Source organism: Cydia strobilella, chromosome 2, assembly GCF_947568885.1.
Source record: "Cydia strobilella chromosome 2, ilCydStro3.1, whole genome shotgun sequence".
NCBI classification, from domain to species: domain Eukaryota; kingdom Metazoa; phylum Arthropoda; class Insecta; order Lepidoptera; family Tortricidae; genus Cydia; species Cydia strobilella.
Window position 1 is genome coordinate 16,556,037 of NC_086042.1, and position 15,353 is coordinate 16,571,389.

The window sequence follows — 15,353 nt, forward strand, 5'->3', positions numbered from 1 at the left end:
ACATTTCACTCCGCACCACACTAGGGCCGGGTGAACCTGGTCACTCAGTCTAAACATTAACAATATTCACCTGAGGTGACATTTCACTCCGCACCACACTAGGGCCGGGTGAACCTGGTCACTCAGTCTAAACATTAACTGATTAACAATATTCACCTGAGGTGACATTTCACTCCGCACCACACTAGCGCCGGATGAACCTGGTCACTCAGTCTAAACATTAACTGATTAACAATATTCACCTGAGGTGACATTTCACTCCGCACCACACTAGGGCCGGATGAACCTGGTCACTCAGTCTAAAACATTAACAGTATTCACCTAAGAAGGCATTTTGCTCTGCACCACACCAGTCACCAGTGTGGCTGGGTGAACCTGCTCATTTGTTTAGTATACTTATCCATATTTGCAACAAATAACAATCTCAGCGGCAAAAAGGCAACATTATAACCTTTAGTATTCATCTAAAGGCAGTAAGTATTATCATAATTAAATATATGTTGACATATATGAACATGACTTTCATAAACAACAATCATTTTCTTTGACTTTCATTTTTCCTTACTATTTACATCACGTTACTTAGGTGGAATAGCTTCTTTCTCAACCAAATAATTCTATTTTACTAACTATTCTCTTTTCGCTATCTTTGTTTCAGATATCCTAATACCATAATATCGTACATTTCATAATATTTCATGTAAAAGTCAATCATATTTTAATGAATCTACCGAACCTGAATCATCAACATATCATATCAATCATCTCAATCTTGTACTATTGACATGCATGACTGTATACAATTATTAACCTAGACATATTTTTCTGAGATGTCACAAGCGTTTAGTAGTGTTAAAGAAGAAACACCATACATGTATCATTAAATAACGGATTAACCATTAGATATTACATTATATTAGGATAAGCATTAGTTTAGGTAGACCACATAATGACGCCAGCAATGATGGGCAATGCTCTGGCCACAACAGTATATAGTGATCAGACCATCTGCAACATTGAACATAGGGCTGCACTGCACTCGAGCAAGCGTCATAATCAGTTATCAGTTCGACCTCATGATGAAAAGCCTTCGCCCAATAAGGTCAGCAAGCAGCACTTCAGATCTTCTACACCTCGTGCGCCTTCTAAATCGCATCAGGAGATTTGCGACGTAGCTAAGTTGGTCCTCAGCGACTCCACTGACCCCGATGACTGTGCACTGCTTAGGCCTGCAGACTCGCACCGCCACACAGGCGCACACACTCGCACCGCCGCTTAGACGTATAGCCTAGCACTTCCGCTCAAGTATGCAGACTCGCACCTCCGCTCAAGTGCGCAGCCTCGCACCGCCGCTCAAGTGCGCAGACTCTTGCCAGTACATTCTGCAATCATAATTCAGGGCAATAACTATATTCGTGATGTTAAAGCATGTTTGGATTCAACATTTCAAATTTCGGTTCAACTATTCTTGACTCACTAACATTTTTCTAATAATTTATCAAACTTATGTGTGATCAGAAGGATTAAATATGACCTTGCGGAGAAGACCTGTGCCCAGCACTGGGACATCATCTGTTATTAATGATGAAGGCTTCAATTACATCAACAATATCAACATGCACTAAGATGTACACTTACAAAACAAGTCAAATACTCTATTGAGATTCTTGATTAGGTAACTCTATCCCTCATATTATAAAAATTTTTGGCAAATATTTCATTTTTGGTTCAAGCTTTTATCGCTGACTGTACTTTTCTTTTCACAGACAACTAATACTTAGACAATTCCAATAATCCCAAACACGGTTTGGTTTGCAAATTAGGTTGCCTTGTTTTATCACCGAGTTCCTATGGACACCTCCTGTCTCTATCATCAGATCAGCTGGATGGTACCACAATATTGCATTGTCACGCAACTTACTTATTCAAATTCAAATTATTTCGGAAACAATGTCCATAGTTGTTAGTAAAAAAAAAGTTTACTTAGAGCTAGTATTAGTAGGCACCTTAAATTAATATATACATAATAACACACTCAAGAACAATCATACATAACCTAGCGAGCAATGCAAAAGGTTCCAGTGCTTCTGGAAGCGCCCCTCACATCGCTCTGCAATGGTGTTCAGTATGCTGTTTGGGCTGCCCCGCAACCTCTTCACTAAGGATGCCACTCTTTTGCGCAAAATAGCTGCAAAGCTGTCCAACTTGTTGTGGCACTTATGTGTGCCAATTTTTAGCTTCATCGGAAACCAGAAAGTGGGTCAAATTTAGCTTGCAAGATTTGACCCGTGCAAACATACATAGTTATATAGATACATTGCAAGTAAATAAAAAAATAAAAAACTTGTAAAAATAAGTTTTATAAGCATTCAGTAATATCAATAAAACATGTGATCAAAATATTGATCTAAGGTGTAGGTCCAATACTGTAACCTGTGCTATAGTTTTTGTACCACGGTTTTACGAAGCGTTACACTATCAACCTTCATACTATTTCTGGCACATAACATTCTAAATTCCCTTTTCTTAGTTTTAATTTTGAGTTTAATACAAAATTTTGATCAGTAAATATCAACATTTTCTTACATAGTTTTCTAAGTCTATATTTTATATTGTGATGTGATCCAAATAGTAAATCCATTAAGAACATACATGACCTCTTGTAACCAGTCCACCTCTAAATATCCTTGTTCCTGGTTCCTGCCTTTAACAACACCCTGTTGAGTGAGGCTCCATCTATCTCTCCCCTCACACTGTCACCAACATGCTCAAACCCGGACCAAGACCAGAGACCAGCCCTATGCTACTGCGCAGCCCGTTCTTGACAACTAGTACCTGCTCCTCTACCTAACACTCCACTACTCCAACCCCTCCTCCAATGTTCCTGTTATTAATCAAGTTTTTTTTTTAATTCTAATGGATTGTAGTAGACCTTACCCAAATTACGGAATAATTGCTCGGTCTAATATCATATTATTATTTTTTACCTTTTTACCAACTATTTTATCTAACCCTCAACTTTTGATCAAAAACTCAACCTCTAAATTTACTCCCTTCTTAAATAACTATAAATCGCCCATTTACCATCCTCATATACTAATCTGTCTTATTTTATTTCTCTTGTATGCCAGCATCCTACACTTTTCATAACACCTCTATACACAACACTTAACCCAGTGATAACTCACACATATATCTCATACAGTTACACGATCCACGATTTCCACTGAAGTCTCACAAATTGGTCTCAACCTTAAGTGTCTGACACTGAAGTGTGAGCCAATACTGACTTATGGCAGTACTGTTGGAGAACTTCAAATAGCATACTATCTTGCATCTTTATTGCAAACCGAATAGTAAAGGCTTGAAACAAATTACCCTCTGAAGTTGTGAACTCTACAAGTGTGAATCAATTTAAAAATAGACTAGACAAACTATCAAAACTGTGAAATCATGCTAAGTGAACTATGATTTAGACGTACCAGCATTAGCTGCCTGTCTAAAACAAAATAATAATAATATCCTTCACCTGATTAGATAAGTATACCCTTAAGCCAACAGCCAACAAACAAAGAACTTGTGTAGAGAATACTTAACTTTTGTCATAGTAGCAAATGCAGTATCCACTTGGTAACTTTTGACATAATAGTTAGCTGCAGTCATCTCTCACCGCAGATTTTCTTTTGCCAATGCTCTTTGCTTTCGCTGAAAAAAAAAAATCCTTGTGCACAATTTGGTGAAGATTCCCATCAAGCAGCTGCAGTGATCATTGGGAAAGACTTTGACATTTTCATTCAATCTTATATGGCTGATTATATTTCATAAACCTTTTATATATGGCGATATAGCACATTGCAATAATTCATTATAATTCTTCAACAATTAGTCCTTTGTGGATATCCAAACACCCAAACTATCATCATCAGAGCATGTAGTTCTCAATCTCGTTACTTTTCATCTTAGAATAGTTAAAATATTTATCAACATGAAGCAATTACTCAACATTATATAAATAACCCAACTTTTATTTTACACATTTCTCTTCATGTTTTAAGGTTAGCATAACCTTGTCACTAAGGTTGTCATTGTTGTTGAGTTGTTGACATGCGTATATGCCATCATAGCTAAGAATGTAGGCTGTAAAATGTTTGCATATGTGCAATACTCAATATTCAAGATTTTGCACTAAAGCATTCAGTTTGCTCAGTCAGTAGGTTTCGCTTTTATATCATTTGTTCTTTGACATTTAAGGCCCATTCTTCAACGTTCTTGCCACTTCTGATATAAGACACTCACTAAAACTCCAAATTAGTTTACAATAGATTATTTATTTTGAGTTTTCTATAATTAAAGCAATACAAATCTCTTATCCAACAACTTGCGTTTTTCTCTCTGTCTTAACTTAATCCCCTGTCAATGTCATTATTGTCCAAAACCGCGGCAAACCATCTGTCACTTGTCAGATATTTAAAAATAAAACTAAAAGACCGTTTGAGATATCCTCAACATCTAACATTATTAATATAATTATCTTCTTAAATTAATCTGTTAGTGACCTAGATTGTCTTAAAACCTCTTATTATGCTTCAAGTATTTCGATTTCCCCTCGGAAATCTAGTATTCAAGTATTTATATTACATTCATCTGATATAATGTTTACAATAAGAGCTACAAGCATGAGCCCTATAACTTTAAGAATCTAATAGCTATTGTGTTACATGTAAGTGGTTGTGTTTATATTTTTGTTTTAGTAATTTGTCACCTAAATATTCTGTTATAAAATGATAGGTTTTAAAATATTTATTAGGATGTGCTTTATTTCACAAATAAAATTACTTTCTTTGGTTTTGTGTTTTTAGTTTTTATGGTAAGTTATTATTATTTAGTAACTAGGTTTTGTGTCTAACATATAAATAAGCCTTATTGTACCTATATAAATTTTTGTTGCAGTGAGCAAAACCTGAATCCGGGATATCATATTTACGGTAAGTGGAAATTGTGTTACCGTTTGTAGGGTTCCGTAGCTAAAATGGCAAAAACACGACAATTTCGTGTGTTGAATATGATCGGTTTAGCCATTAATGATGTTTTCCCAAAAAACTACCGTTCTTATTATAAAGACATAAGTGCCGCGAAAGTACGCCCTTTTGACTTTATGGATTTTTTGTATCTCAACGAAACCCTCCATTATGCGTGGCCGACACACACTTTCTTTTACCCATATCGAAAAACTAATTATTTTAACCTACAATACCTTACTTAACACATTGAGTGCCAGGCTGCTGGGCAACTATTTTTCCACAATATAATATAATACTATATTATTATTATTCTATATTACTAATTTTCCATATTTAAAGCAAACATGATAGCCAGCGATTTTATTGAAACGCAGCCTATTTTCAAATTTAAAAAAACTTGTCGTAGGTAGTTTAGGTACCTTCTACTTTTAACTCAAACAAATCCCTGGTTAAGCAGGTTTTATAAGGAAGAAGAGAAATATGTTTAACGTGGAGCTGCAAGTAAGATAAGCCGAGTTTTAACCAAGGCGAGTTGAACTTACACTCGGGCAAACTGACACGACGTAAGAAAATGTTGTGACACAGTGCCACAAAGCATCGCAAACTATCCGTACCTAGAACAAGTACCTAGACATCGTTAAAATATAAAATATTAAAGTACAGATAACCTATACGCTCTTTTGTGCTGCATCGCCGTTCGCCGTACACTACCGATGAATAATTCCGTTCAATGCAGCAATGTTGGCTTTATTCGGTAGGTATAGCAGATAATTTTTAAGAAAAAAAAAACCGACGTCAATGGGGGATGCCGCTGAAAGTTCACTTATTGTTGATGGTGCACTCTTAGATTTTAGACAATGAAATGAAAAAGACAGCACTTTTCTAGTAGCATTTCGTTTTTGTAAGGGTCGCAGTTCTAACCTACTTTTCTGATGGCATTTCGTTTTTGTAACTGTGACAGCTCTAACCTAACCTAACCTACTTTTCTGATAGAAGTTCTGTTCTGTGAGAATCGAAGTTCAAAACCCACCCACCCACCTAACCCACTTTTCTAGTAGCATTTCCGGGTCCGGGTCTGGGTCCGGATCCGAGTCCGGGTCCGTGTCCGGCTGTCCGGGTCCAAGTTTGGGTCAGAGTTTGGTCCGGGTCCGGGTCCCAGTTAAGGTCCATGTTCAGACCCGGGTCCGGGTCCGAGTCCGGGTCCAAGTTTAGGTCTGGGTCCATAAGGAAGAAAACAAATCGCCAAACGTGAACTATGTCATTGAAGAGTTCCATTCTGATCATCATCAGCAGTTTCACTTCATCAAATGTCTTTTTAAAATGGAAATGCTGGATTTGTTGATAAAAATACAAAAATCACTATATGTATGCCTTTCACATTTGAGGAGTTCCCTCGATTCCTCATGGATCCCATCATCAGAACTCGAACTTGACAAAAATGTTTCTTGAAAACCTAACTTGCTTAATAAACATAACGAAGACGACAAATCGCCAAACGTGAACTATGCGTCATTGAAGAGTTCCGTTCTGATCATCATCAGCAGTTCCACTTTTTAAATGTAAGTGCTTGATTTGTTGATGAAAATACTAAAATCACTATCCGTAACATTTTTGGTTTGCGGAAATATGACCACATCTCCGACTTCCGTTCTCAGCTCGCTTGGCTTCGGATCCGTCGGCGCAGGGATGTGCATGTCTTGTCCTTACTGTTCAACGTCCTATTCAATCCGACCTACCCTCCATAATATATCTCTCTGAGAGATTTACTTATCTGGCAGATGGTAGTGGTCATCGCTTGAGATCGAGTGCAACCCTGACTCTCGCTGTGCCGTGTAACAAGACCCGGTCATATGCGAAGTCTTTCACAGTGCGCGCTGTACAGTTGTGGAACAAGTTGCCATTATCCCTTAGACAGTCCCAGTCGGTAGCATCACTCAAGAGAAAATTACATAAGTTGTGGCTTTCTGATGACTTGTGTTGTACATAGTTGAGTACTAAGATTATTTATTTAGTTGTGATAATATATATATGTATATATATATTTATAGGTATATATTTGTGTTTATATGGATATGTATTGTATATATATATATATATATGTTTATTTTATATTCTAGATTACAGGTTTTAATTATTTACGTTTGTAATAATTGAACCATAATTTACTTTCTGTTCATAGTGTTCGTTTGTCTATCCTGATCTGTTTATTGTTTCATTCTCAATTGCTCAAAGGTTGACTGGAAGAGATCCCTTATAGGGATAAGTCCGCCTTTGTACATTGTATATATTTTTGTTCTTTTATTGTGTTTGTAATCTGTCTTATGTACAATAAAGTGTTTACATACATACATACGTACATACATACACTATATGTATGCCTTTAATATTTGAGGAGTTCCCTCGATTCCTCATGGATCCCATCATCAGAACTGCTTTTTAACAAAAACGGGACCAATCTGTATGTATATACTTATAATCAAAAAAAGAATTTTCAAAATCGGTCCAGAAATGACGGAGTTATGGAGTAACAAACATAAAAAAAAAACAAAAAAAAAACAACCGAATTGAGAACCTCCTCCTTTGAAATCTTGAAGTCGGTTAAAAATAGCTACGGTATAGCCACGAGCATACGTAATAAGACTCGCTGGAATGGACAGATCAGTTCACGAGTTCTTCCCGGGCGGTAACTCGTAAAGTAGCAATGTAAGAATCACGAATCTTCCCTAATGAGTAGCATCTGCCGCTGAATTGAGGAGAAAACATTTTTTCTAAGTATTTGAGTGACTGCCGTTCCTCATTTCATCGACAGAGCGTCATCGTTCATATAGCTTTATAATATAGCTACATCTCCTATAACCACTTTATGAGGTTTGGGAAGAAACGAATCACGCAGTTCGTATCAGAGCTATAACCGCGAAAAGTTGCAAAGCAAAGTTCGTCAATGTACTTACCTACGGAAAGAAATAGGACTAAATACATTTATTCCAGGGAAGTCTAACTACTTAACAAAACGTAAAACATGACTTCCTTAATAGTGACAGTTCTGGCCCCGTAGACAACATGCCAATCGCTAACGCTCCGTAGCGAACGAAACGCAACTGTCCCTGTCATACTAATATGTAAGAGTGATAGAGAGCCAGAAAGCAATTCGATGGCGAAATGCAAGCGATTGTCACCTTGGCATCGATCGCAGACATTTCTGTGGCGAAGAATTTATAAAATTGGAACCTTTATCACGGACATTTATTCATTATATATAATATACTAAAGAGAAAGTGACCCAAGTCCTCCGGTGGCCGAGTCCGGAATCGAACTGGCTTCTTCTTACGTGGCTTCTTCTTAATCTTAAGCTTACGCAGCTAACATCCTGACCACTAGACTACCCGACCACCAAGCCCCACCGCCGCCGCCCCACCTGTTTGATTCCGGCCTCGGCCACCGTAGGGCATGGTCACTTTTTCATTAGTAAATAACATCTATTTCAGTTTCCAATTTATATAATTTAGTGTGACTACTTAAAAACACAATCGAAAATTAATTAATACAATAGTTAAATTTGTTCTCTAGTATCATGCTTGGTATAGTTGACATAGGTAATAGGTATCAATTTCAGTTGCTTTAATTGATTTTACACGTTTTGTAGAATGTTTAAAATATTTAATACAGATAATCTTTATCTAAATTATAAAAATTAAAAAGTAGTCTCGATAGACGATATCATCCAATGCATAGATAATGCTCACATTCTTATTTCACATATTCATATGTTATATGTAGGCTCCACATATTGCTGCAACAAGGCCCCGTCCATATGTAGTGTGTAAACTGGTTCAATGTTTGAAAAACTTGCCTCGCACGAAGCTGTCGCCTAATGCGCTCCACCGCAACTCCAAGTCACTTTGCAAGTGACTACATCTCCAAACGTGTCGCTTTACAATAGTGCTCTTTAGTTTCCGCGTTTACAAACTGCTTACAAACTTTAAGCACTAAGTATCACAATACGTGGCTTTGTTCATCGTAAATATTCTTAACTTGCGGTATAACAGCACGCTTAATTGCTAAGTAACAAATCTCAATGAACACAAATCTGATATTCAATTAACACAATTTAGATAGTTAATTAACGTCAAACCTTAGTTTTACAAACTACTTTTCTTTTGAATATAATTTTTCACCACAGCAGCTCGAACAAGCCTACTTTCGTCACTCCCTGGAGTGAGTTAATTCGCACTTTCCTCACTCCAGGGAGTAACGAAAGTGCGACTTTCCTCACTCCAGGGAGTGAAACAATGTAGCTTTTTAATTTAGTGAAAACCATAAACTGCCACATCATACTTCTATTACAAATTGTTTTTTTTTCTCTGTATTCTGTGTAATTCGAAATACATTTTAACCATTAATAATAAAGATAACAGCTTATCTCTTCATTTGCCGTTGAAACACTAGGTCCAGTCATAGAAAACCTGTTATTAGAAGCACCTGATCCCGCTGGAACGCAAAAAAATAATCAATATTATTTAATAATTTAATCAAATATATTATTAAGTTAAACTATATTTTTATTAAAAACTGTAATAGATGTCATATATTAAAGGAAACCGCCGTGGCGGGGTGGCCTAGGGGTTCATGGCGTTAGCCGCGATAGCTAAAGACGCCGGTTCGAATCCGGCCTTCACCACTGGAGGGCTTCGTCACTTTTTCTTTAATATATGACATCTATTACAGTTTTTAATTTATATATAGTAGTGTGACTACTTTAAAGGAGTGAGACAGGGAGACCCTTTGTCCCCAAAAATCTTTTTAGCTGTGTTAGAATCTATCTTCAGACGTCTAGATTGGGAAGCGAAAGGTGTAAAAGTCGACGGCGAACTACTAAGCCACCTACGTTTCGCGGATGACATTGTGGTATTTGCAGACAGTCCATCAGCTCTGGAAAGTATGATCACCGATGACCGAGTTAGCAATGGAGAGCAAGAAAGCTGGACTAACAATGAATAAATCTAAGACAAAGATTTTAACTAATAGAAAACCTGAAGATATTACTATAGAGAACGAAAAAATTGAATATGTGAAAGAGTACATATACCTCGGACAAATAGTGTCGTTTGAAGATAGCACAGAAAAAGAAATACAAAGAAGAATATCTACATCATGAAAAAAGTATTGGGGACATAAAGAAATTATGAAAAACGGCTCTATTAATATTGGAATAAAGAAAAAGGTATTCGACATGGCAATACTACCGTGCTTAACATACGGTTGTCAAACATGGTCTTTGAAAAAGGCAGACGAAGAAAAGATTAATGTTTGCCAAAGAAAAATGGAAAGGAGCATGCTCGGACTAAAACTATCAGACAGAGTAAAAAATGACAAAATAAGGAAAGTTACCAAAGTAGAGGATGCAAAGATAAAAGCTCGGCGGCTTAAGTGGCAATGGGCAGGCCACATATGTAGGATGGAAGATAATATGTGGACCAAACGGCTGACAGAATGGTTTCCGTATGATGGAAATAGAAATCCTGGACATCCGAGGAAAAGATGGAGGGATACATTTCAACCAATAGTTGGCGACAACTGGATGCAAAAGGCCCGCGACAGAGAAATGTGGAAACGCATGGGGGAGGCCTACGCCACAGAGGCGACTACTATTACTAATATGTAATTGTTGAAGAACAATCATATAATATAAGTAATTAATTGTTTAAGTATAAAGTAACTACATAATTAAATTGTAAGTTAAGCTATTGTAAGGTAGTAATAGTAGAAATAAAGGCTATTTTTATTTTATTTATTTTTATTTTAAAACCCGACAAGTTTGCTCTAAACGAAACAACAACAATGCTTTTCATATTAACTAACAATAAATCTCTATTGTAACCGTAATAGAGATTTATTGTTAGTTAAACACTGTAGTCTAAACACGATGTATATCGTTCAGGCGATTAGGTCATAACATGATTAAGTATCTTATTTTGTACGACAATTCTATTCTATTCTTGCGATCGTGTCGCTGCCTATCGAGGCGGCGCATGACCTTGCGGTCGTCAAACATACTTATTGGATTCTTCCCCGGACAACTTTTTGAAAGAAATTGGTTAAAGGCCCGTGCGAGAATCCGATAACTAGTTAACATAATATTTCTTAAAGATTTGTTTCAGATAAGTACTATAAGTTTGTCTATTGGGTTTCTCTTTTAAGTAGTTTGTACGTTTAGTAAATAATATCTTAAAAGTAGAATTCAACAAATGCTTTTAACGTATTCTAATTCTTACTCAAATCCTTTTAAGGTTCGAATCGTAATGAGGTAACACCGGGTAAGTAATAGTAACTGGTTCTACGTTGTGTGTTTGTTTAGTTTAATTTAGCGTAAATATCTCTGCACTAAATACCTATAAATGTGTATTGTGTGGTTCTTCCACTAAGTAATACTAAAAAATTAAGCCTTAAATGTACTTGTAGTATTTAGTTCTAAATTAAAACTTCAAATCAAGTACTTATTGGGTTATCAACTCGGCATATTTCCGTGATACATGTCAAATCCACTTATCCGATGTTACCATTAGATTAAGCGATACCGAATTAGTCTAAAACTGTTTTTACTTTAAAATCTCACTATTCGTCACTTATTGGGTTTCACCAGGCAACCCTCGAATATGTTCTCACTACTGAGGTGAAAAATTATATGTGCAACACGAGAGCAAAGTTATTTTACATCTCGTGTTTTTGAGTCCCTCGCTACGCTCAAGATTCTAACTTAGAATCTTTCGCTTTCTCGGGACTCAAAATAAACACTCGCAAGAAAAACCAACTTTCCTCTCTATTGTTGCACAAATAACTATTATTACAACGGTCACAATAACTGTCTGTGTCTGTCTTTATCTAATCTTACAAGATAAAATTGTACTTTCTTCTAGGTGTGCATCAGATGACAATGCAATGTGTATTGTTAGTGTAACCTAAATATGATCAGATGGTCAAGCATAAAGCCGACCGTGGTCATATGTATGAGTCATTATTGTTGTTTGTTGTAGACTGGTTGGTCACTTTACTCACTTTTAATCCTTTCTCAATATGTATTTGGACGGATCGAATCTTTAATGTTTGTTCACGCATGATCTTCTTCTTCTTGATGATGAAAGTAATTAATTAATCTTTGCCGTGACTGTTTGGTAAAATTAAGATTACAAATTGACAGTGTTTTCAATGTGTGATAATCATTTTAAGATAAGAAAGCAACGGAGAAATGATTTATTATTTCAGCCTGACCTTAAGGCGTTATCGCTAGTCCTGCTAGTACAAGTTTTTATAATCAATTTTCCGACATCTGTTGGTTCGCAGTATTTCCCAGAGGAAATAAGGTAACTTTGAACTACCAAATTGACTTCGTAGAAAACAAATAACAAGGGGAATTCCTACGGACGAACCTTTTTTTGTATAACAAGTGCCGATCCTAATTTAGCGTGCACGAAAAACAGAAGCGCTGGGGCGGGACGAGATGGTCTACGACTTGTTCCATTGATCATCAACATGTCCTTTACCTTCATATAGGTATAGATACCAAATAAAATATTTTGATTTTTTGATATTTGATATTAAACTAGTTTTCACAAAGTGCCTTGGTGAAAACTAGTTTTGACTAATTGTCAAAAATGTTTTTTTGGCAATTTTAATTAAAACTATTTTTCACCAAGGCCTCTCAGAAGACTAGTTCTAACTAGTGAAAACGCGTTTCCACCTGCCTAGGTGCTTCATTTTCAAGCTGTTAACCTACCTTAGCTAACTTAGCGGTTTCACTCACTTTCACTCGCGCGACATGTTAACCGCTAAGTTAGCTAAGTTAGCATGTCCCACGATAGTTTAAATTCGACTGTTAACCTACCGTCTATCAATACTAATATCATTACTGACATTAATAAATAACCTAAAACTGCATAAAATACCAAACATACGAATGCCTCCCTTAATTACGGGATATAACTTTTAATTGGCAAAGTTAGGGGTTGCGGTTAGTGACCGTTAAAGGGTCCAATGTTAATGTTACGGTTTTAACGGTTTACAGCAAGATGTTCAATGTTAAGAAAATAGTTTCATGGCAGGGTCTGGAAGGATCGTTGAGGTTAGGAGGGTTTAGGTCTAGCTTTATTTAGGATTATGTTAGGCACATTTTTGTACTATACGTGGGTTTACGTTTGAGAGGAACTTAAGAAACTAAAGTGAATATTGACCGTAAAATAAATAACGGACAACCTACTTTAAACGGGTATTTTTTTAATGTACAGTCGCCATCATAATTATAGTCGTCGTCAAAGATATGTTTATTACATTAATCGCCTTATTACAAAGGAGTAAGGTGCAAAAGTAAATAAATAAACAAATAAACATTATTATAGGACATTCTTACACAGATTGACTAAATCCCACGGTAAGCCCAAGGAAGCTTGTGTTATGGGTACTCAGACAACGATATATATAATATATAAATACTTAAATACTGTTCATGGACAGTAGTTTGCATGATTTGAGAAATGATGAATGTGGGCTGAGAATGAGTGGGTTACCCGTCAAATGTCTTCTTTACGCTGATGACCTGGTATTGCTAGCGTCATCGGGTGAAGAGTTGCAGGAGATGGTAACTAGAATGCTTGGATCTTTTGAAAGGAAAGGAATGAAAACTAATGTAAGTAAGACGAAAGTAATGGTATTTGAAAAGGAAGAATATATGACAAACTGTGAAATTTTGATTGGTCAAGAAAGAGTAGAACAAGTGAAAGAGTTTGTGTATCTGGGAACCTTATTCACTAGGGACGGTAAGCATGATAAAGATATTGAAAGGAGAGTGAGTGCTGGAAATCGCGTGAATGGGGCACTTAATGCTTTTATGAGCAGCCAGAAGGTGTCGCAAAAGGCACGGTTGGCTGTGCATAGAGGGGTGCTGGTGCCTACACTTATGTATGGTAGCGAAAGTTGGGTATGGCAGAAGAGGCATCAGAGCCAATTGAATGCAGTGGAAATGAGAGCGTTGAGAAGTGTGTGTGGTGTGAGATTACAAGATAGAATTAGGAACAGTGTGATAAGGGAAAAGTGTGGACTGAACGAAGATGTAGTGACAAAAATTGAGAAAGGTATGTTGAGATGGTTTGGACACGTGGAAAGAATGAGTGAAAGAAGGCTAACAAAGAGAGTGTATAAGGGAGAGGTAGAAACGGGAGTTGGAAGGGGCAGACCTCGGCGGACTTTCTCTGATCAGATCGGGGAAATCCTGAAGAAAGGCCAGGTCAAGAGCACCCTAAACCGGCGAGCGTGTATGAGGAATGTTATGAAAGTGAAGGAAGCGAAAGAGGTATGTCAGGATCGCAGCAAGTGGAAATCCGTGGTCTCTGCCTACCCCTCCGGGAAATAGGCGTGATTATATGTATGTATGTATGTATGTAAATACATAAAAAACACCCATGACTCAGGAACAAATATCTGTGCTCCTCATACAAATAAATTCCCTTACCGGGATTCGAACCCAGGACCATCGGCTTCGCAGGCAGGGTCACTACCCACTAGGCCAGACCGGTCGTCAAAGTGTAAACATATCTTTGCGTCGACTGTACCTATTGTCTAGTTTTTAATCACAGTACCTGTATGAATGTTTCTATTACATTTTAAGGACCTTTAACTACAAAAAACCCATTTACTATTAAAATATCATACGTTTTAGTTTGTTGTAGCTTTAAGACTAACGTAATGTTCTAGTAAAGCATCGATCCTTAGAGAATTTAGATATCCGAGATACGGCTATAAACAATTACAACGTCGAGATGCAAAACTTTATAGTTCTTATGCGAGTTTCAACTTTGTTAAATATTCTGATTTTAATACCTTGTTTCTTAGTATATAAAACCTAAGTGTTTTTAATAAAAATCTTTAATTCAGAACCGTACCTATTTATGATATTAAATATAAATAACTTTAGAGGAACGTGGTTGGGTGAGTAAAAGGTACCGGCGTTGAGTAGAGTAGTCGGGTAGGTTTGCTGCGTGCCACATCAGGATTAATCAGGATTCTCTTGCCATAAAGCGTTGGTGGATATCTGATGTCATGGTGAGGTCATGTCATGCTCGTTGTAATTATCTCTTCTTCCTTCTGAAGATATTCTGTGGTCCAAGAATCCGGAAACCGGAATATAATGGGAGTAGCCGCTGTTTTCCCGCGATGTTACTTAGCAGTGTCGGTGATGTCATTTGATGGAAGGGTGGCGAAATCAAATTGAGACGAGATCACTTTGTCAGTCCTTCTCGACCAGCAATTGAATGTCGCAGTCACTTACTTACTTACTTCTTCACT

The 15,353-nt window shown here is 36.9% G+C and overlaps 1 protein-coding gene across 1 annotated transcript in view; it reads left to right on the forward strand.

Moving 5' to 3' along the window:
* The first annotated feature begins 1,307 nt into the window (after window positions 1-1,307).
* LOC134749621 (cell adhesion molecule Dscam2-like) overlaps window positions 1,308-15,353 on the forward strand; it is a 167,045-nt gene continuing 152,999 nt past the window's right edge. Inside the window, exons 1-2 of the mRNA XM_063684641.1 lie at window positions 1,308-1,375; window positions 4,951-4,985. Of these exons, the coding sequence (XP_063540711.1) occupies window positions 1,308-1,375; window positions 4,951-4,985 (103 nt within the window). The remainder of the gene's footprint in view (window positions 1,376-4,950; window positions 4,986-15,353) is intronic.